Here is a 22,128-nt window from a genome sequence, read left to right as displayed (position 1 = left end):
ATTTCGTAGATATTCATAAGCAAGTTTCTGTGAGCAGCACTTTCCAACTTTCTTGGGTAAACGGCAAGGCATGTGGTTGAAGGATCCTACGGTTTGGGAGATGGAACCCGGGACCTGTGACCCCTTTCGCTGTCTGACCTTTCACTGAACATTTCACTTGATTTAATTATTTTCCTCTATAAAACAACGACCAACAGAAACATACCCTCAGTTAGGCAAAATGGAATTTATTCGTTTATTGCAACGAAGGAGGCAAAATGTCGTGGTGAATCAGTTGATTCAGCAACTATTCTTGAACTAGTCTTTTTATCTAGTTGAAACAATAATTTAAGACTATACCTATAGGTAGGAAAGAAGTAGTCATCACATGGAGTCGGGGTGGGATGGGTTGGGTCTGTGTTTAGGACATTTAGTCATTTGTTAGCGCTATTATTTTACACTGGTACTATCAACCGACGATGGCTTGTTTGCGGTCCCTTCGTCCCTTTCCCACTCTCCTCTTCCCCTCCCCTTGTTTCCTTCCCTCCCACTTTTTACTGCTTTCCTTTCTATCTTCCCCATCTCCATTCACTTTCCATGCATCTCTAAAGAGCTTCAGAGCATGCGTGTTTCTGAACCCCCGCTTTAAAACAACATGTCTCACATATTTATCAAAGGGTGTAAATATTATAAATATAATATATTAAAAATAATATAATTTCTGATTTTGGGACAAATCTCTAGCATCTGATGACCACTCAGGGTGTCCGAGATTTTTCTTCTTTTTCAGTTTTCCTCTGTGGTATTTCATGGATGGAACATGCCTTTTCTTCTGTGCAATAGAAAGAGGAGAAAAAGGGGAATACTTTGATTCAGGCACGTTTTTATTTTCTTGGACCAGAATCCCATTTCTCCTAGGCATGATGCGGCAGGCATGTGTATGGTATGTGCTTCTTGACCCTGGGAGAATCAGTCCAAGATACCCGAAGGCCTCACTTCAGTTGATTCTTGTCTTCCTCCAGCTCAGTTCTTCGCAGTATTTCTCAACCTGGGGACCGCGCCCCCCGCCCCCCGGAGTGGGAGTTGCATATCAAATATCTTGCATTGATCAGGATATTTACATTAAGGTTTATAACAGTAAGAAAATTACAGTTATGAAGTAGTAACGAAATAATTTTATGATTGGGGATCACCCCAATATAAAGAATTGACTATATTAAAAGATCTCAGCATTGAGAACCACTGCTTTACGGTGTTCGAAAATGGTCTCCTCTTTCCTTTTGATTGAAACAAATAAGAATTTCGGAAAACCCGGGAAATGAAGTTTTCTTTTATTTTTTGACCGTACGTCACAATTTAACTTACAGAAATCAGAGGGAAGGAAGAAAAAAGTGTTGCTAACCACGAAGGGATTCGAACCCTCAATCTTCTGATCCGAAGTCAGACGCCTTATCCATTAGGCCACGTGGTCACAGGAACAGTTCCTGGCCACAACATTTAGGAAGCGAAAGGAACTGTCTGCTGGGCGCTCCACATTATAGAAGGCAATGCAGTCCACACCAGGAGAGTCTATGGATTATTCGGGACCATAGGGTCAGATTTAGAAAAAATTGGGACTGAGTTATTTCGGTATTGTAAACTGCTTCCCTATTAATGCTCGTCATTCACAAATTCATTACTTGCAGACCCTCTGGTGTAACAAAGCCACCCTCCCACGTTCTACTTTCGTTGATTCTTATAACTTGGTGCCACAGCACTTTTCAAGATACATACTGTTCATTTCAAAGAGAAAACAGTACTTTTTTTTTTTTTTTTTTTTTGAGATCCTCTAGTTTCTTGACAGGTCCAAGATCATCAATTGCTATTTGTAAATTAGCTTTCATTAATAAGTGAAAAGACCTAAAGTTAGGAATACAAACCATTTTGACTATTACCACGTTTTACACTTATGAATAAAAAAGGTATTATAACAATTTTAGAGAAGAAACATTCATAGAATTCACGATGGTTTCATGATTACTAAAAGCAATTACTGGAGTTCAGAAAGGGAGCCTTTTACACAGCCTTTCTTTCCTGTCAGAAGAATAACATCTGGAAAATAGGAAGAATGAAATAGAAACATGAATTCTTTACACACTTTTGTTCTGGAATCCCACAATCGCCTGTCAGGTGAGCTTTGTTCACACGGACACATCCTTTGGTACTGTGGAAGGTGATTTTGGTATGTAACAGGCCCTGAGACCTTAGCACAACTGACTTCATGATTGAAATGCCATTCCGGCTGTAATAGGTGGCACTACCTGTCAAAACTAAAACAAAACCTCAATCCATCAAAGTCCATAGTTTTGGGAGTCCCTAAATGTATCACCCTTGTTTTCTGGCTTCTGTAGTTCTGCTTCTAGCTAACTGTTCTTGTCAATTGAAGTATCTCACATGATTTTTGTGCTTAAAAGCTAACCCAGAGAAAGGCTCAGGGCCTCACCAGTGATCTGGAACACACAGTGTAGTCACTGGCTGGCTAAGAAGGACTTTCTATTTGGCTAAAACCCATGTCTGAGAAGTCTTTTCTGGTGAACACCCCACAACAGAATGTTCTTTCTTCCCAGAGTCAGCGATTTCTTGAAAAGCTGCGTAGATGCTCAGATGTCACTTGCAGCTTAACCATCAAGGAAAATGGTGGCACAGCTGGTGAGAATTGTTGATGGAAGTCTTATTAGTCTTCAAGACTTTTATTTCTGCTGTTGCAAAAAAAAAAAGTGTAATTAAATAGACTCAGCAGGTTGTATTTGTGTATATACTTATATTTGTAATAATGATGATGATGATAGAGCTCATGAATTTCATAGGGATTGAGGTATGCATGGGAGGAGTTGGAGGGTGAGGAGGGATGGGGAAATGATATTATTACATTTTAATTAAAAAACTGCAACCCAGCAAACAGCTATCCCCATTGTTTTTGTTGTATGGGATGGAGGAACACTTGGGAGGCTGAAATGTGTGTATTTAAGGTCTGTTTGCCTAAGTCTGTGTATGAAATATTAATGTAGAAATGCCCAATTTAAGATGATCACTCTTGCATAGTTTAATATAGACAGCCCCAAATGAACACATCAGAACAATTCCATATAGCCTATATTAGGTGTCTTGTGTTCTAGTGTTTCATGCCATTTCCAGTGGTTGAAGAGATGATCTGAGTGCAGTCTTCTATTTTCAGAACCGCCTCCCTCACCTTCCTATTATCCCATACTGAATTTTTGTAGTTAGAAGTGTTAAGCTCTCATGTGCACCTCTGTTGTTTTCTTTTCCATAGAATGCTCTTCTTGGCTGTCTAGCAATCACTTACCTGGTGTATAGATGCCAGTGTGATGGTGAAAGAAACTATTTTATGCTAGCCATCCATCTAGCTGCTTGTCTCTGACTCCGGTCCACAAGTCTCAATAACCCTGATTCAATGAACCCCATTCAAAAATGTAGACCCCTGTGTGACTATGTTATTATATGACTAACTTCTTTTTTGCTTCTGGAACTTGCTTACACAGATGCCCACAGATGGCCTTGAGTTGGCTTAACCACTCAACTTGGCAGAATAGAACAGTTTTTGCTTGCTTGTATAGATATTAAAGGTCTTGGAAGTTTCCCCTTTGGAACTCTTTTCCTGTAGCCTTCCCTCCTGGCAACCTCAAATTTAGCTCAGAGATTGTTTGTCCTGTTAGCAGCTAATCAATAAATTTTGTAATTATAATCAGATTGAATCTGTGGCCTTTTCCCAGTAGTTACAAACTCCCTAACACCAGGACAAAGCTATGGGAGCAGAATGGCTTGATTTAATTTTCAGTTCTGTGGATAAGTGCCATGGTGATGACCCTTGGCCATACTCTAAAAAGTACAACCTGGGAATGTTCACATAGCTCCTGGGTGGTAATTTTATTCTACATTCCTGAGGCAGGAAGTCAGTATGATCCATGCTGGTAGCATATTTAATGTAGCATTTAATTTGTAACCAATAAGCATGTGGTCACCGGGCAACCAGGTCCTTGGAGCTATTCTGACTCCTGTTCGATGGACTTTACTAGACTAGCATAGCAGATACACACTCCAGTGGCTCTCAGCTGGAGAGAAGAATGTCTGTCACCAAAGAGGAGAGGACAAGAGAGACTTCTCCAGTCTTCATCTTTGTGACCGTCTTTCCCTATATTGTAATCTTTCCTGCAATCCTAACTGCACATGCATGCAGAGTTATGGGAGGACTTCCCCAAGTCACTGAACGAGGGGATGGTTATGGGGCTGAGATCAACAATTGGTTTTATTCGCACAGCTCACAAAGTAAGTTCTTAAATTTTATTTTTTGTCTGAAGCAAAAAAAAAAAAAAAAAAAAAAAGGCTACTAGGTGGTTCTGTCAATCATTTTTAAGGGCTGATCTTGACCTTCAGTCCTCCCTGAGAAGAAGTAAAGTCTTCCATCTTTCTAGCCTAACAGGAGAGAGAGGCCTTTGAGGTTCGGAAGAACTATTTCAAAAAGACACAGTAAACCTTGTTGGTAGAGGAAGAGGAGCACATCAAGGTCACTCAAAACAAAGGTCACCAAAGTCCCTGTATAGATTCTAGGCTACTTAATGTGTTTTTTCTGAGTTTTAACTTCTAGGACAGTATTTGAACAATTTGAACAGGAATCCTTCCTGTGAGAGAAATAAAAAAAGACAGTGAGTACGAAACTTGAAAAATAAATGTAGAGAATAGCAATAGCTTAGCAAAAAGATTTATATACGGGAAAGTAGAGAATTGCAGGACTAATGTCAGTAGGAGAAGTAGTTTTCTGATAGACTTCAACTGTAGACCCCACATTTTCCCTCAGTGGCACACTTTTCTCAAAACACTACCTACTGCTGTCAAGATTAAGACTCTGGTAATTGCAAAGAATATCTACAGGGACTTTTCACTGTACTTCTAATTTATCACCAGACTTTTGAAAAAATAAGGCTTTATGAATTATGTATGGAAGAAACTGAATTTTTCCTCCGCTCTTACCTTTGTATTCGTCTTCGTTTAGGAATTTAAGGCTTTATAGAGCAAAGATTAGCCAAAGTAAATATGACTTATTATCAAGAGAACACATTAGTTACTACTTGAGCGTCCATGAAAGTTTCAGTTCCGTTTTGCCGAGATCTAACTACAAAACGAACTTAACTTGGAAAGGGAAAAAAACATAGACCATCACATAGCAGAGGATGGTTTCGATCCATCGACCTCTGGGTTATGGGCCCAGCACGCTTCCGCTGCGCCACTCTGCTAGCTAGTAGAGAGGACCTCTTGATATTACCCTTAACTGTATTTGCAGTTGCTGTTCTATAACTACTTCAGACAAAGGCCTGCAAGAAGGCACCTTCTAACTTTGTCTACCCAAAGGGTGCTATTTATTGAGAATAATGTTATTGAATCAAGGAAAAAGCCAAATTTGGACCAGAGTAGCAAACATTAACATACTAGTAAATAATTCGTCGAAGGAGAAAACAGCACAGACAGTCCCCAGCACTGTGCTTAAGTGATAAGTCTTAGTGACCACCCACACATTTACCTTGCGGAAGCAAGACTTTGCAATCAGGCTTGTCCTGAAGTCGAAATAGTGGAAGAAAATGGTGCTGTTTTCTCCAGTGTTTAGTTCTTTACAGCAGGAAATAAAAGCAAGGGAAGCAGATCTCACATGCACCCTACATCAACATTTGTGATAGCTTGGCTCACTAAAGAGCTGCTGTCTCTCTAAATATGTCCCAAGTGACAAATGTGCATTGTTAAAGAAATTCTTTAGTCTGAACTAGATAAAATGGCCGGAAAGTCCTGTTTGAGGACAAAGGACCCAGGTAAAGGAGCGAGAACAACGAACGTTGGTGACGTCATTAGGCATGAACCGTGCTAGGGGCGGGGCGAGAGGGTTCAGTCTTCAATTAGGTCCGAACACCCTGCATATAAGGAATGTGCCTGTACCTTCCATTCTGTTGAGGTCTGCTCTCCAGCTTTGTAGAGATGTCTGGACGTGGTAAAGGCGGTAAGGGCCTGGGCAAAGGCGGCGCTAAGCGTCATCGCAAAGTTCTGCGCGACAACATCCAGGGCATCACTAAGCCCGCCATCCGCCGCCTGGCCCGGCGCGGAGGAGTGAAGCGCATCTCCGGTCTCATCTACGAGGAGACCCGCGGTGTGCTGAAGGTGTTCCTGGAGAACGTGATCCGCGACGCGGTCACCTACACGGAGCACGCCAAGCGCAAGACCGTCACTGCCATGGATGTGGTCTACGCGCTCAAACGGCAGGGCCGCACCCTCTACGGCTTTGGCGGTTAAGGGACTCTCGTCTGTCGTCTGATCTCACAAAACCAAAGGCCCTTTTCAGGGCCGCCCACCTTTTCCTATTAAAAGGGCGAGCATGATTCGTTTAACTTTTGAAGTTTTATGATTAGCGGTGTTATTCAGGACGTCTCAACTAGAATATTTATGATGTACGTTGATAATTCTATTTAAATTCGAGAAGGAGTTGGAAGGATAAAGCCTCCTTTAAAGATACTCTTCCAGGCTTTAAGCGGTGCGGGTTGCAAGGACAAAGCGCGAGAGCTAGCGGATGCACAGCTGGGATAAAGGCATGGGTCGGTAGTGAGTGCACAGCACCGACGGTGGCTGGTTCCTTCAGTACTTTGGCGCGTCTGCGCAGAGTGGGGATATCCGGCTTCAAAGAATGTCGCCTTGCGTGTCCTGGAGACCCAATCGGTGTGGGATTCTCTGGTACTCATGGTGGAGGACAGGTGTCTGCTTATTAAAGAAGGAATGCTTATTAAAGTTGGGCATTATGTAAAGTATAAAAACATTGGTAGTTTTAGTATATAATTTTATGGGAACCTTTCAACTTCGTTCACATGTAGAAGGGCATCCACGTTGGATGTCTAATTAAAATCTAAGACAGTATAGGCAGTTTTGACATTTTCAATGTGGTCTTAGGTTTGTATCTTCAGGAATTTGGTTTCAGCTAGGAGTGGTAAGATTTGAAAGTACTGTACACCGCAAAGTTTGGGGCTAAATGTCCTGATACCTTAAAAAAGGCAAAAGAGGCAAAAGAAAAACTCAACAGAAAACATACTTTTCTTCATAGGCAGCAATCCAATTGTATGGTTATTCTATGAAATCAAAAGAGAATTCAGGGTGTTACTGTGATATTTATTTAGCATTCATTTCCTCTCTCTCTCTGTGCGTGCGTGTGTGTGTGTGTGTGTGTGTGTGTGTGTGTGTGTGTGTGTGTTAGTGTGCGAGTGGATGACTTAAAGGATTTGGGTCTCCTTCCACCCAGGGATCCAACTCAGCTTAACTGGCTTTGCAGCAATCACTTCTACTCTTTGTTCAGCCTTCTGGCTGGGCTTTTTCTTTTTCTTTTTTTTTTTTTTTTCTTCTTTATTTTTTGAGACAGGATTTCTTTGTGAAGCTCTGGCTGCCCTTGAACTCACTCTGTTGACCAGGCTGGACTCAAACTCAGATCCCCTCTGCCTTTGCCTCCTGAGTGCTGGGAATCATACATTATTGGAGGTCAAGAACTTGTTTGAGGGAGAAAAAAATTTGAGGCTTGAAAAAAAAAAAAACTGAACAGGACACATGTCAGGTGTTGGGAGCGATTCCCTTGAAGCCCTCCATTGTTGATGTTAAAATTAAGTATGACTGGGTTCATGGAAAATCCCCACCCAGCTGCAGAAGACTAATACAAATCTGGTGGTCAGGATGAATGATATGATAAAGCTAAAACCAACATCCTGCTGACTAATAGATATGACAAACTTGTGACTTTTCTGACATCCTGTCAACATCAGCCGATTCCCTGACCACACAAATACTGTGTCCTTGGCCTGCATAAATGTTTCTTATTTCCCCCCTCCCTCTGTTACCCATGTAATGGTTTAAATTCAGCTTTGGGGAAAAATAAAATTGTCGCCTTGATCAGACTCTTGGCATCCTTTTTCGCGTCCCTTGTCCCCCATTCTCTTCCAGGTACCTTCAGACCCTTCGCGTACAGTCAGGTATTGTTCTGTGTTCTGGAATTTATAGGTATGTATACGTTAAATGTATATGTATGGGTGTTTGTGCACCATGTGCCCAAGAGAGCTAGAAAGATGGTGCTGGATCCCCTGAAACTGGGCTTTAAGGCAGTAGTATGCTACCACCATGTGTGTGTGCTAGGAATGGTTCCCGGGTGCTCTGGAAAAGCAGACAGTGCTCTTAATGAATGAATGAGGGGTTCTTTGTTCATTTTGTTGGAGTTTGCTCTCATTGAGGTGGGTGAGGTGAGAACTATTGCAGGGGTTTGAGCTGTGAATAGGCAAGAGTTAAATTTAAAAACAATGAGTATAGATGTTTGATGGAAACTAGTGTCAAGGAAAACTAGTAATGAGTTTGCTACAACAATTCAGTTTGCAGATGACGTTGGTTTGGATGAGTGGTCTGGGCTGTGGAAAGTAGTTAGGTTCTGTGTATGGTTTTGTAGGTTTAAGATCTACCCTTAAACAATTTTAATTTTTATTTGACCACAAATGGGGCTATGAGAAATATTAAAAATATTGAAAATTGGAGCTAGAGGTGCCTTGGTGGTAGTTAAGAGAGTACTGCTTTTGTAGAGCACCAGAGTTCAGTGCTCACTGCCTAGTTGGGTGGTTCACAACTTCATGTAACTCCAGTTCCAGGAGATCCATACATACAGAAAGACATGCACATATTTAAAAATAACTTTTTAAAGAAAAAGTATTAAAATCAAAGCCAACAGTACTCTGTACATTTTTAAATACATTTACCCAAATGCTAGGCTGAATGCTACCTGAATGCTAGTGTCTTACACAGGAGCAAGTTTTTCCTTTTATTTAGTCTTTTCCTAATTAATTTGTTAGATCTAGTTAAGTCAGCGGAGTCCTGTAAAGGCCTTACATGGCTTCAGGTGGAGGCTGAGGGGAAACACAGAGGTAGAGGATCTAGAATGTCTCTAAACATGAGAGGAAGTTGAACTGTGTTCACAGGACCGGTTGAAGAACTCTGACACAGAGGATTAGCCAAACTGCCAGTCCAGAGCCTCATTAAAGTCATAGATTATAGAGACTTCCCTGAGACTCAGACTGCCTTCCTCAACTGTTAACCATTATACTGAACACACAAGTTCTAAATTATTCCATCTGGGAGCATTTCCTAATCCTAAATAGAAGATATACTGCATAAAATTCCCGAAATCAAGAAATAGTTGAGGCCTGACAGTGACAGCAAGAGAAATTTATTGTGCTTCAAGCCTCTGACAACTTGATAATTCTGATATGGGATACATATCCTGCTTTCAAGTCTTTATTTTGTAGTCATATTTCATTAAGTGCTAGAAGTGGAGGGAACCTGATAGAGGTTAAAACTTAAAGTTGACTAAGCAGGATACATTGTATCCAAAAAGCGAGCCACCAAATATCATTATGTTCCAATCAAACACTGTATTCTTTGTTTCACCTCAGTTTCATAATCAAGGTTACCAGACCTATTGACATATCTAGGAGGCTTTGAGAATAGCCTTTTGTTTGGAGTTTGTTTTATTAAGCACATTCCACTTAAAGGTGGAATTCAAACCATTAAATAGCCCACGCAGAAACACTGGTGATGGGATATTGTGTATTCCATACGCTAGTAAATGAATCTTAAAATAGTCCTACACCTTGTGAGGGCTTATTTGCCAGTAGTTACTAAGGCAGTAGTAAAGCTCTAATTTTGAAATCTTAGTGGCTCTGAAAAGAGCCTTTGGATCTGTTGTGAGCTCTGTGGGCTCACTTGGAGCTGGTGTACTTGGTGACTGCCTTGGTGCCCTCGGACACCGCGTGCTTGGCCAGCTCCCCGGGCAGCAGCAGGCGCACGGCCGTCTGGATCTCCCGGGACGTGATGGTCGAGCGCTTGTTGTAATGCGCCAGGCGCGACGCCTCTCCCGCGATGCGCTCGAAGATGTCGTTCACGAACGAGTTCATGATGCCCATGGCCTTGGAAGAGATTCCGGTATCCGGGTGCACTTGCTTCAGCACCTTGTACACGTACACCGAGTAGCTCTCCTTGCGGCTGCGCTTGCGCTTCTTGCCGTCCTTCTTCTGGGCCTTGGTCACAGCCTTCTTGGAGCCCTTCTTCGGGGCGGGAGCGGACTTGGCGGGCTCAGGCATCGTCAACAGAGTGTGAACACCAAGAAAGAACAGAAAGAGTTGTTGGGAGTTCTCGGGTTCTTCCTGCTATTTAAACAAAGCTGTAGCTGTTCTTGTTCGGAGATTCTGAGACGTCATGCACGAACTGTCCAATCAAAATATGTATCTTTCAAATCCACGATACTATTGGCTTAGGTTAAAAAAGCTGTATGAGTAGCCAATAAAATCACTCCGTTTTTCGCGCCAGGAGTTGAGTATAAGTTTAGTGCTGTGGCTGCTTCACTTTACACCTAATATTTCTTTTAAAGAGGTGAAATGTCTGGTCGCGGCAAGCAGGGAGGCAAGGCTCGCGCCAAGGCCAAGACCCGCTCCTCCCGGGCCGGCCTGCAGTTCCCCGTGGGCCGCGTGCACCGTCTGTTGCGCAAGGGAAACTACTCGGAGCGCGTGGGCGCCGGCGCCCCGGTGTACCTGGCGGCCGTACTGGAGTACCTGACGGCCGAAATCCTGGAGCTGGCGGGCAATGCGGCGAGGGACAACAAGAAGACGCGCATCATCCCGCGCCACCTGCAGCTGGCCATCCGCAACGATGAGGAGCTCAACAAGCTGTTGGGCCGCGTGACCATCGCGCAGGGCGGCGTTCTGCCCAACATCCAGGCTGTGCTGCTGCCCAAGAAGACCGAGAGCCACCACAAGCCTAAGGGAAAGTAAACCAGTGAGCGAAGCGTTTTTATCTTTTGAAAGACCAAAGGCTCTTTTCAGAGCCATCACTTGTTCATGTAAGAGTTGGTAACCAAACCCTGGTTTTACCTACTTTGTTGCAAGCCCATATCAATCTTAAAAGCATCAAACTAATTCTATTTGCTGGTTGGGCTAAATCTTTAACTGGTTTGTGGTTCCCGCAGAGAAATTATTGGGTATCGTAGAAACACGGCAGGTTTTTATTTTTATAGTCAGTTCTTGCAGTACTTTACCTAGTATTATTTCTCAGTAGCAGCAGACTTAACGTCTGGGATTGGGAGAAAGTACATAGCGTTTTACAGGAATTGCTGGGTAAGCCTTTACAATGCAACAGCGTTCAGAGGCTAGTGGACGTGTAGTTCCGGTTATATGGCTGCTTGCTTTGTCATTTCAAACAGTCCCCTGTGGAGCAAGAATATTGCTTGGTTTCTGAGTCCTAGACAAAGTACCCAAGTGCATATTTTACATATCAAAGTAGACCTAGCCCATACTGTTCCTGGTTCCCTGCCACTCTTGACTGGTCTCAGACCTTGGGGAAATCAACCAACAGCAGTTTCCCAACAAACCTGCCGTCCACGTGTTCTAATCTGGCTCACTTCAGCTGAGAAATAACCTATCACTTTTCTCTCCCGGCACCAGAAGCGAAAAATAAAACCCAAGGAGGATAGAGAACATACTTTTTTTTTTAAAATTATTCACTTGAGTATTTCTTATTTACATTTCGAGTGTTATTCCCTTTCCCGGTTTCCGGGCAAATATCCCCCTAATCCCTCCCCCTCCCCTTCTTTATGGGTGTTCCCCTCCCCATCCTCCCCCCATTGCCGCCCTCCCCCCAACAATCGCGTTCACTGGGGGTTCAGTCTTAGCAGGACCCAGGGCTTCCCCTTACACTGGTGATCTTACTAGGATATTCAATGCTACCTTTTTTTTTTTTTTTTTTTTTAAAGATTTATTCATTTATTATATATAAGTACACTGTAGCTGTTTTCATATAGACCAGAAGAGGGCATCAGATCTCTTTACAGATGGTCGTGAGCCACCATGTGGTTGTTAGGAATTGAACTCAGGATCTCTGGAAGAGCAGTCGGGGCTCTTAACCACTTAGCCATTTCTCCAGCCCAAGAACATACTTTTCAGAGTGGTTTCTGGGATATCTAGGGTCATGACATTTCAATGTCAAGATTTCTTTGCCTCATGTTTTTTAAGCGGCTCAATACAAGATACAGGTGTAGACATAAACTTAACGTTCAGCTGTGCCAGATTAAAACATTAAAATGTACCAATCTGTTTTATCAGTGTACAAGAATTAACCAATCACCACCTGAACTCCTCAGCCAATAGTACTACTGCGCGTGATTTTTCAAAAGTAGACCAGCCTATAAGGATGCTTCTCTGGGGAGGCGGGGTACGAGTATCGCGCGTGCGCAAATGCAAGCGTACTTAAGGGCAACCCTTTCGCGGCTTTTCATCTTTTTCTTCCTACCATGGCCCGTACTAAGCAGACCGCTCGCAAGTCCACCGGCGGCAAGGCTCCGCGCAAGCAGCTGGCCACCAAGGCTGCCCGTAAAAGTGCCCCGGCCACCGGTGGCGTGAAGAAGCCCCATCGCTACCGTCCGGGTACCGTAGCGTTGCGTGAGATCCGGCGCTACCAGAAGTCGACCGAACTGCTGATCCGCAAGCTGCCGTTCCAGCGCCTGGTGCGCGAGATCGCTCAGGACTTCAAGACCGACCTGCGCTTCCAGAGCTCGGCCGTCATGGCGCTGCAGGAGGCCTGTGAGGCCTACCTTGTGGGTCTGTTTGAGGACACCAACCTATGCGCCATCCACGCCAAGCGTGTGACCATCATGCCCAAGGACATCCAGCTGGCCCGCCGCATTCGTGGCGAGAGGGCTTGAGGAGTTCTGTGATCCACGCAACCACTTTAAAAGGCTCTTTTTAGAGCCACTAATCTTCCAAAGAAAGAGCTGAAGCGTTCTTTCGTAACTAGTGGGTTTTAATATGTCAGCTAAGGAATTTAAACTTCTACGTACTTATCAGATTTATCACAAGCATGCAAGTATTTGTATAAGTATAGTGTTAGGATGTGAGCTACAAGATTCCCTGTAAAATCAGAGGCTGCATTTGTGTATGTGGTGTGCAAGGATTCTGTTTAATGCTGGGGCTTCCCTCTGGATTCCTTTTTCTGACATCCCTCTTACATGGAAATTGTACATCTATTTAGAGTAAGTTATCCACCTAAAGACCCGGATATATAAAGCCTTGGTGCATGGTTACAGTTAAGCATTTACGGAAGGTGAAATAGGATTTTTTAGTAGATGTGTATGCTTTGTAATTGTGAACCATTTCCGAGGGAAAGGACTAGTAATGTAACTGCAAAAAACAAAAATAAACAAAAAAAGTGGTTTCCCACACCTCAAGTGGTAATTTAGGGATTTTAATCCCCCTCCCCCTTCTCCCCTTTTAAAACCGACTAGGCTGGCCTTCAACTAGCTTTGTAGAGCAGGATGGTCTATATCTGTGAGTTCTGCCTTTTGTCCCACAGTGTACTGGGATTAAGGTGTATATGTCTTGCCCTCTTGGGTTTTTTTATTTTTGAGATTCTGAATCTAAGTTTTTTAATTACTTGTTTCAGTTGATTTAATAATCGTTACTTTGAGAAGACAACAACCACTTGGGCACTGGATTTGTCCTAGGTCATTATGATCATCTAGTATGTTATGGAAATTTGAATGCTGGTCTTTAAGGAACTGTGCCAGTGACAGTGTATGATGGGAAACAGTTTCATGTCTGGAGGGTGAAAGTGCCTCTGTTCTCTGAACAGGATTCCATGGAGAGCGGTGGAGATAAAGCTGGTAACATTCACTTGTCTCCGTTCTACACTTTCACTTTTCTCCACTCTACAGAGCCTTCTCAATTCCTTCCACAAGTGTTCAGTAACCTTCAGAATCCACTCTTTCTAAAGAGCAAATGATGATCTGCTGCTTTCCTACAAAAGCATTTTTGTTTTTGTTTTTTAATACTTAATAGACTTAATAAATGAACGAATAACTGAGTGTCGCTCTGTATTTCACTAGGAACTGGACTAGTGGGAAATTCAGTGAGAAATTTTCCACATCATAGATTCAGGATTTATATTATATATCTGTGTATTTATGCATCTATGTACCTATGTATGTATCTACGTGTGTGTATGTATGTATGTATCTACGTGTGTGTATGTATGTATGTATGTATGTATGTATCTATCTATCTATCTATCTATCTATCTATCTATCTATCTACAGTCTGTCTGTGTAGCACTGCTTGATGGGATTAAAGATGTGTGACCAGGCTGGCCTGGAACTCAGAGATTCATTTTGCTCTGGTCCCCAAATGATGGTATTAAAGATGTGTAGCATGACGACATGCTGTAGATCCATAATCTTAATATCTTCCCTGATCTCCAGTTAGCTTATCAAGCCATGACTGATAGTGACACCCTGGATGATGCAGATGCCAAAAGTATTTGTATACATAAAATGTGCTTTGTTGAAAAACCACAGGTGACTTGCCTCAACATTTATTGCTTTTGGCTTTTGAAGACATTGACAGTGATAAGATAAAATACAGTGAGGGGCTGGGGTATCTTTAGTGGGCCTGAAAGATCCCCGAAGAGAGACCTTTACTCAAGTCTCGGGAACTCTCGGACCCCAGACACAGAGAGACCATTTTGGATGTCATACGCAAAGGCGAGGTTTATTACGGAGATCTATTACGGAGATCTCTGGGCCAACACGTATCCCACGCAGGAGACTGAGGTGTCGACCCCGAGTGGCTGGGATAAGGGCTGTTTAAAGGAAGAAGTCACAAGCTCCAGGAGATGGGGGGATGTCAAAAGGAAATACCAAAAATGTCACAAGGGGACACTCTCAAAGTCACAGAATTGTTCTTAAGACTCTAGGGTTTAAATGAGGGGAAAGGTCAAGCATTCTCCTGAGAACAGATCCTGATTGTCCTTTAGGGTAAAAGTTTGTCAGAGTTGATGAGGCATCTGCATCTGAAACACATCTGGTTAGGTTTGGCCAGCCGGATTCCAGGAGTACTCTCTGCAGGACACAATGGCTGGAGGGCACAAAGGGGACTTGAACAAACACACAGGGGCAGAACAAAACCCATTACTCGTTTACTCAGTCCGGTGGTAAGCGGGAGGGTCAGTGTCTCTGAACCAGTTCTCCTGCATTTTTAACAATCTGTCTTCCTGAGTCAGATCCTGTTGCTGAGCTTTGAGGTAATTTAAAACTCTATCTTTCAGGCCCTGCCAAGGTGTGCCCATGAGAAATAATACCATGTAACAGTTTTAGTGTAAGAGGTTTATTGGGGGAGGAGAGAGTAAAAGGCAGATTCAGCGTGGGGACAAGAGGGAGAGCTAGAGGCAGACAGATGGGAACGGGGTGGGGGCGGGGGTGGGAGTGGTGAGAATAGAGATCAAAGAGTCACACACAAGATGACAGAGAGATGGGGTGGTTGGTGGCCCTTTTATCCACAATACCTAGCACACCTGGCATACCTGGCAGTGGCAGGTGATGAATTAAGGTGCTCCTAGGTCCCCAAGGGCAGGCCAGTGGGAATGCCTGGTCATTCTTTTCCCTTTTTGTTTATTGTAAAAGTGAGGAACTAGGGAGGGATGATGGTGAAGTAGGAAGATGGGATTGCATTCTTTAGACTGCTTTCTGCTGTCTGGGGGCAACAACACCTTTGCGGACTCAAGAAAACCAGGATGCTGGCCATGTGCTAGGAGACCTGGTTGTTTCACTCACTGTCCAGGCTCTGTGGGACCTCTGAAGCTAAGAATGTACAGGCCTATTTGAAACAGACTGAATCATCTAGGGATAGCCACTTTAAAGCTGTTCAGGACGCAGATTTTGAGGCAACACCAGAGCTTGGTAGGATACTGAAACATATCTATATCTGTGTCTATGGAGTTGAAGATAAAGCTAAGAAATCCAGGGCAAAACCTTTTTTGTCCTTAGGTGTACATTTGAAACTTTTAGGCTCAGGGTTCTGGTAGTTGGATGAGGGGAGTCCCAAGACCAGGGAAGTGGGGAAGGAACCCACCCTCAGAAATAGGCAAAAGGTGGGGGATCTTAAACTGTTGACTGATGGGGTACTTATCTGGAGTCCATTTGACTCATGAAAGGTGGATTCAAGTTGATTCCCTAGATCTTAAAGGGTTTACAAAGAGATAAATCTTAGACATGCTAGCATTATCATTGTTTGTAATCTGTGCTGAAACCCACATTGTAGAAAAGGAAGTAAACTCACCTCTTTGCATCACAGTGGGAGATTTAAGGAGAGCTCAGGGAGAGACCCTTTATTTGAGCAGAGGGAAGAAAAGCTCACTTGCTCTTTATTTCAGGATGAATACAGACTGTGAAAGTGCAACTTCTTCCCTCTCTCCAGAAGAGTATACAAATCAGAGACATTTTTAGCGCAAGTACCTTTAAGTCTATACTTAAAAGACAACCAAGGGAAATTTAAACTTTGAGCTTGTGACTAGTGCTTTGCCATAGCTAGACTAGAATAGTTTATCAGAATTCCACGGACTAATGTTAAAACTGAATTTTTGAAGTCTTTTAGTAGCCTAGTGAGGCAAAGAAATCTAAAGCATTTTTCAGTATATTTATATACCTTAAATCACTTTCTTTATCACCATTTAAGTTTCAACCTTTATAACTTGCATTTACTAACAAGTTATAGCTTGAATGTACATACCTTAAAACACCTCCTTAGACCCTAAAACAATTTCTTAGACTCTTCCAAAGTAAGCTTTCATATCCTCAGACCTTACATAAACTTTACACATTTTTCCTATGCAATTATTTACCACAAGCCACAGGTTTACTGGAAGTAGCCCCTGAGAAGTGGGTTCCTTTAAATGAAATCTGTTTTGTAAGTTTATCTCTTTTCTCAGTCTGGTAACAGGGTAAACTGTATCTAGACCGAGATAGTAGCAGCTATAGGGGAGTGAGGCCCGAGGCCTGATTGTTACACATGGAGAGAATGGAGAAGGCAGCTGAATCATTGGTTGCTGACAAAGTTTTCACTAGTATAGCTAGTGTCAGCCCCATCAGAGACCCCAGAAGGGTGAACTAGAAGTACAGATCAAACAGCTTCCGAGTCTATTAAAAATAACAGAGACCTATCTGATACCTGGAACCCTAGGTTCCTTTGTGGTAGGTGAAGAGCAGCAAGAGTTTTGACCCAGAAGATCCAACGGAGTTTTCCTGTTGCCTAGCAGATTGAAGCAATCAATTCCCCAGTGCCCTGTTAGTCCACAGTTTGGACAGTGTACTGTCAGCAGTTGATGTACAGGTTAGGTTTTGCTCATTGGTCAGCTTTGCCACATTTAAAACAAGCTACAGATAGAAATTCTTCTGTATCCATTATCTTTGGAGTTGATTAGGGGTACTGCCAGGAACTGATGTGTCTATCATGAAAGGCATTTTTTATTAAAAACCCTTAAATGCTATATTCTAGACATCTTTGAAGTTTTTGAAGAGTACCTATATAAAGTGTATCTAAATAGTCAAACTTTGCTTGCTTTTAGTTACTTGTTTTAGGCTTAACTTTGAAAACAAATACAGGAGGCTAAATAAAGCTATTCCTGTAATTAATTGCATTAGTACTTAGCAAGTATAGTTCTGAACACATTAAAGGCTTTGATCAATTCTAAGTTACGTCGTACCATCTTATCCTTAAGAGTTTACAATGATGTAGCAGATTTCATAAAACCAAGACTTTAGGTTTATTCCAAAAATAAATAAATAAATAAAAATCACAATTTAGTATTGACACTCTTCCAGTATCAAAATAAAACCTTTAATCATACATACAGTCCACAGAGGGAATTACAATTTTACTAATTCTTTTATAGTGTGCCACTGTAGGCCATTGTAGTCTTTTTGTATTTCTTAGTTCATTATATAAATGGCTAAAACTTAAAAGGCAAACAAGCTAGACAAATTAGTGAAAATGAGTGGACCTTAGGAATTTATAAATCTTGATTATCATATACATCTTATGAAACATGTTGTCTGGTCATCCCAAAATGAAGCCACATGGCATGTACACTTAAACCTCAGTAAAGATATTTATATAAACAAAAATAAGTGCAAGTTGCATGCACTTACACAGCTTTTAAAAGTGGCCCTAAAATCTGGTTCATGATTCTCCTGTTCTAAGTTGTACTCACTTAATCCCTAAACAAAAACACCATACCCAGGCTATTTGGAGTTTCAGTTAGACACTTCACTAAAGGCTATTTGGCAAATCATAGACTTCCTTTGTACTGGGTAACTGAACCACTGGATGTTTGGTCTTGAGACTCAAATCCCGGACCCAGGTATGACAGGGTTCTTAGGATCCTTGTGCTTAGTTCAAAACATATTTAAGTAGACCACACAGAATACACCGGTGACGGGAAATGTCTCTTCTGTGATTAACTTAACCTTTTAAGAATTGTACACATAATCACGCAGATAAAGTCAGCTATACCCCTTTGAATAATAAATCAGTATTAAAGCTTCAATTTTGAAATCTTAGTGGCTCTGAAAAGAGCCTTTGGATCTGTTGTGAGCTCACTTGGAGCTGGTGTACTTGGTGACCGCCTTGGTGCCCTCGGACACCGCGTGCTTGGCCAGCTCCCCGGGCAGCAGCAGGCGCACGGCCGTCTGGATCTCCCGGGACGTGATGGTCGAGCGCTTGTTGTAATGCGCCAGGCGCGACGCCTCTCCCGCGATGCGCTCGAAGATGTCGTTCACGAACGAGTTCATGATGCCCATGGCCTTGGAAGAGATTCCGGTATCCGGGTGCACTTGCTTCAGCACCTTGTACACGTACACCGAGTAGCTCTCCTTGCGGCTGCGCTTGCGCTTCTTGCCGTCCTTCTTCTGGGCCTTGGTAACGGCCTTCTTGGAGCCCTTCTTCGGGGCGGGGGCGGACTTGGCAGGCTCAGGCATCGTCAACAGAGTGTGAACACCAAGAAGGAACAGAAAGAGTTGTTGGGAGTTCTCGGGTTCTTCCTGTTATTTAAACAAAGCTGTGACTGTTCTTGTCAGAGAGTCTGCAGACGTCATGCACTAACTGTCCAATGAAAGGAAGCACATTCGCTCACCGGTTAATTGGATGTATATCCTGAAGGAGAGGCGGACCGAAGTTACAGAGGATCTATTCAAATGAAGTCTCATCTTTCTTTCTTTTGATTGGCTAAGTTTAGGTAAGGGCGTCATATTCTGAAAACAACGAAATAAAATTTTTTAGGAAAAAGTTGACATGTGGATACTGTGCTAAAGGAAAAGTTTTTACTTTTAAAAGTTATTTTGTCAGTAGTATCAATAAATTCTGTCCCCCTAAACATAAAATTGATATGTAAATTCTAGATTCATGTAAGGGTGATTTCCTGTAGTCTATGAAGGACTCATATGGAAGACATCACATACAATAGTGCGAACTTCTGGAATTATTGTACAGTCCGGATTAAAGTGGACATGCTTTTCATTTGGCCCAAGAATCCTCACAGCTACTGACGCGCTGCGACAATAGTGCAATTTAAATGAACCTTGTATAAATTTACTAGAAATCATGCTAATGTTTTTCTGAAGATAACTAGGTTTACTCATGCTAAGACATTTGTAAAACTCATGAACTCATTAAAAGTTATACAAAGTTGTGCGTGCTTGTTCGATTTCATTTTGATCCGGACAGTAAACTGCTCCCTTTCATCTCAAATATAATTTAAGGAAAAAGAAAAAAACTCAGTTCGGGTAACCAAATTCAAAAAGTAACACTTGGAACCACTCTGGAATCGCCGAAATCTACATAGTATCTCTTATTAGGTTTTCTAAAGCAAAATGTAACAATTAAAGTACTTAAGGGCAACAATGTCTGGAGAAAGCTATATTCAACAAAAAAGAGTGAGCGAGATAATAAAGTAGATTTCTATTGGTCACAAATTTAAAGTTGAGAGCTGTTATCCAATTACAGAGTACTTCCGTATAGGAGCATTTGAAGATTTCAACCAATCAGGAATGTCTAGCCTCTATAAATACAATCCCACAACCCTTCTTTCATGTTGCTTATCTCTTGGCTGCTATGGCTCGTACTAAGCAGACCGCTCGCAAGTCTACCGGCGGCAAGGCCCCGCGAAAGCAGCTGGCTACTAAGGCCGCTCGTAAAAGCGCCCCGGCTACCGGCGGCGTGAAGAAGCCCCATCGCTACCGTCCCGGCACCGTGGCTCTGCGCGAGATCCGGCGCTACCAGAAGTCCACCGAGCTGCTGATCCGCAAGCTGCCGTTCCAGCGCCTGGTGCGCGAGATCGCTCAGGACTTCAAGACCGACCTGCGCTTCCAGAGTTCGGCCGTCATGGCCCTACAGGAAGCGAGCGAGGCCTACCTTGTGGGTCTGTTTGAGGACACCAACCTGTGCGCCATCCACGCCAAGCGTGTGACCATCATGCCCAAGGACATCCAGCTGGCTCGCCGTATTCGTGGCGAGAGAGCTTAATTTTGTACGAAAAGCCACAAACCCAAAGGCTCTTTTCAGAGCCACCCACACATTTCTATGAAAAGTGCTGTTCCATAACTGACACCATGAGTAAAGGTGTTTAATAACCCCTGCCATCCCCGTTTACTAGTCTCTTTTCCGTACACAACTTGTATCTGTCCTCGTGGTAAAAGTGTAATGTTCCTTATTAAAACTGCTTTTCCCCGTCCCTGCCTTGTCTTGCTCTGCTCTACTTGGTCGTCTGTTTTATAGATTGAGGCTTAACAAGCTTGTACCAAGTCTCCAAGCGCTAAGCAACTCTTGTTTTACGAAGCTGAGTCAGCTGTTTCTTTCCACTGTTACAAATTAATCTGCCTACATCTGTCTTTAAGTAAGGCTAAGTACGGCAAGTAATCAGAGTAGCTGCATTTAAAGATTCGTTAAACAGGCCTATAATCCAAGGGTTTTTTCACATGATGTGCCTAAATAAACTTAGTTACTTTCATCCGTGGACAAGAGGGAGAGAGTGCTTTTCCTCATTTTATTGCCTGTTTTGAATAAGGTCCACAAAGTTATCCGAGGGGTTAGTCCTAAGTAACAGCATAGTGAGTTTTCCTTTTGTACTACAGGTCTGGTCTGGGCTAGGGCGGGAAAGGCCTGGGCAAGGGAGATGAGACAACATCCAGTGTATCACTAAGCTCATAACTAAGGTCCTTCGTACTAGGAGATGAACAGGGTGAGTTTCTGGATAGCATACAGAGTACCAGATTGTCAAAGTCATGGAAGTGGTCCAAGCTCTGGAGATGAGCTGTAGGTTTTGAGGCCAGTATCTGCAAAAAGAGTCTTTTCAGGGCTGCGCACTTTTAAGAATTTACACCTCACTTCTAGTGTGACCTAAGGGTGACTTGTTAAAGAAATGAGGGTTTTGTTAGTGTTTCTGCTTACATCTACTTTATCAACAATTAGAGGTAGTTAATCATTTAACCCTTTTTTAAATTTTGTTTTGTTTTTGCTAACAGGGTCTTACTTGAGCAGCCTTGTTTCATTCCGTAGTGATGTTCCTTAGACTTCCTATGCACTGGGATGTCTTTAGGGTACTAACTATACTTGCGTATATTAAGTACTCCCAGTCTTTGCTATTGAGACTGTCAAATATAACTTTCTTCCCTTTTGTTCAGATGGTAACCTAACGCCACTTTATTAGAAATATAACCTTGTCCAGTTTGGTGGCACTCAGCTTTAGGCCCAGCATTTGGATAGCAGAGGCAGAGAGAGAGAGGCAAGCAAATCTTAGTTCAGGTCAGCATAGTCAATGGGTTTAGTTAAAGGCCAGCCAGAGCTACAGAGAAAAAACAGTTTACAAAGAAACAAGAAAAATATTGATCCTCACCGTTTTCAATCTGATAATTTACTGTAAATAAAGAAACCTGTTAAATATCAGCTTAAGAGGAACAGATAGTAGTATCCAGGACATGAAATGTTCTACGTGACACTTGTTTCTTTAAAAAACCTTGTCATTAAAAGAAGTGAGGTTAGGGTTCTAGCTCAGTTGGCAGAGAGTTATACTAGCTTACTTCTTCAGCCATGTATATTGGGATCATTCATGGTGGTATATGTCTATAATTCTAGAAGTTGGGAGGTGGAAACAGGAATCAGTTCAAGGTGAACTTTTAACAAAATGGCCAGTTGAGAGAGACCTTGTCTTTAAAAAAAGAAATAGTAT

The 22,128-nt window shown here is 42.6% G+C and overlaps 4 protein-coding genes, 1 long non-coding RNA gene and 2 other non-coding genes across 7 annotated transcripts; 2 read left to right on the top strand and 5 right to left on the bottom strand.

Moving 5' to 3' along the window:
* Nucleotides 1-1,289: 1,289 nt before the first annotated feature.
* LOC134482712 (uncharacterized) lies at nucleotides 1,290-5,939 on the bottom strand. Its single transcript, XR_010059173.1, has 2 exons — nucleotides 5,552-5,939; nucleotides 1,290-2,717 (listed from the first exon to the last, which is right to left on the bottom strand). It is a non-coding gene; the product is annotated as an uncharacterized LOC134482712 (long non-coding RNA).
* On the bottom strand, nucleotides 1,378-1,450 carry Trnar-ucg3 (transfer RNA arginine (anticodon UCG) 3). The gene has a single exon. It is a non-coding gene; the product is annotated as a tRNA-Arg (tRNA).
* Trnam-cau4 (transfer RNA methionine (anticodon CAU) 4) lies at nucleotides 5,196-5,267 on the bottom strand. Its single transcript has one exon. It is a non-coding gene; the product is annotated as a tRNA-Met (tRNA).
* Nucleotides 5,940-9,244: 3,305 nt separating the features above from the next.
* On the bottom strand, nucleotides 9,245-10,213 carry Hist1h2bg (histone cluster 1, H2bg). The gene has a single exon (NM_022647.3). The coding sequence runs from the start codon at nucleotides 10,167-10,169 to the stop codon at nucleotides 9,789-9,791; it is 381 nt and encodes a 126-aa protein (NP_072173.2). The 5' UTR covers nucleotides 10,170-10,213; the 3' UTR covers nucleotides 9,245-9,788.
* Nucleotides 10,214-10,426: 213 nt separating this feature from the next.
* H2ac10 (H2A clustered histone 10) lies at nucleotides 10,427-10,915 on the top strand. The gene has a single exon (NM_001408987.1). The coding sequence runs from the start codon at nucleotides 10,464-10,466 to the stop codon at nucleotides 10,854-10,856; it is 393 nt and encodes a 130-aa protein (NP_001395916.1). The 5' UTR covers nucleotides 10,427-10,463; the 3' UTR covers nucleotides 10,857-10,915.
* Nucleotides 10,916-12,353: 1,438 nt separating this feature from the next.
* On the top strand, nucleotides 12,354-13,266 carry Hist1h2ail1 (histone cluster 1 H2a family member I like 1). Its single transcript, NM_001013056.2, has one exon. The coding sequence runs from the start codon at nucleotides 12,371-12,373 to the stop codon at nucleotides 12,779-12,781; it is 411 nt and encodes a 136-aa protein (NP_001013074.1). The 5' UTR covers nucleotides 12,354-12,370; the 3' UTR covers nucleotides 12,782-13,266.
* Nucleotides 13,267-18,461: 5,195 nt separating this feature from the next.
* H2bc12l1 (H2B clustered histone 12 like 1) lies at nucleotides 18,462-18,907 on the bottom strand. Its single transcript, NM_001409090.1, has one exon. The coding sequence runs from the start codon at nucleotides 18,881-18,883 to the stop codon at nucleotides 18,503-18,505; it is 381 nt and encodes a 126-aa protein (NP_001396019.1). The 5' UTR covers nucleotides 18,884-18,907; the 3' UTR covers nucleotides 18,462-18,502.
* Between the last annotated feature and the right edge of the window lie 3,221 nt (nucleotides 18,908-22,128).

Source organism: Rattus norvegicus, chromosome 17, assembly GCF_036323735.1.
Source record: "Rattus norvegicus strain BN/NHsdMcwi chromosome 17, GRCr8, whole genome shotgun sequence".
Taxonomy (NCBI): Eukaryota; Metazoa; Chordata; class Mammalia; order Rodentia; family Muridae; genus Rattus; species Rattus norvegicus.
This window is presented reverse-complemented; position numbering and strand designations above follow the sequence as displayed.

Excerpts from the sequence above, each read along its gene's own strand:
- H2bc12l1 (NM_001409090.1), bottom strand. The coding sequence starts at position 18,883 with ATGCCTGAGCCTGCCAAGTCCGCCCCCGCCCCGAAGAAGGGCTCCAAG.
- Hist1h2ail1 (NM_001013056.2), top strand. The coding sequence starts at position 12,371 with ATGGCCCGTACTAAGCAGACCGCTCGCAAGTCCACCGGCGGCAAGGCT.
- Hist1h2bg (NM_022647.3), bottom strand. The coding sequence starts at position 10,169 with ATGCCTGAGCCCGCCAAGTCCGCTCCCGCCCCGAAGAAGGGCTCCAAG.
- H2ac10 (NM_001408987.1), top strand. The coding sequence starts at position 10,464 with ATGTCTGGTCGCGGCAAGCAGGGAGGCAAGGCTCGCGCCAAGGCCAAG.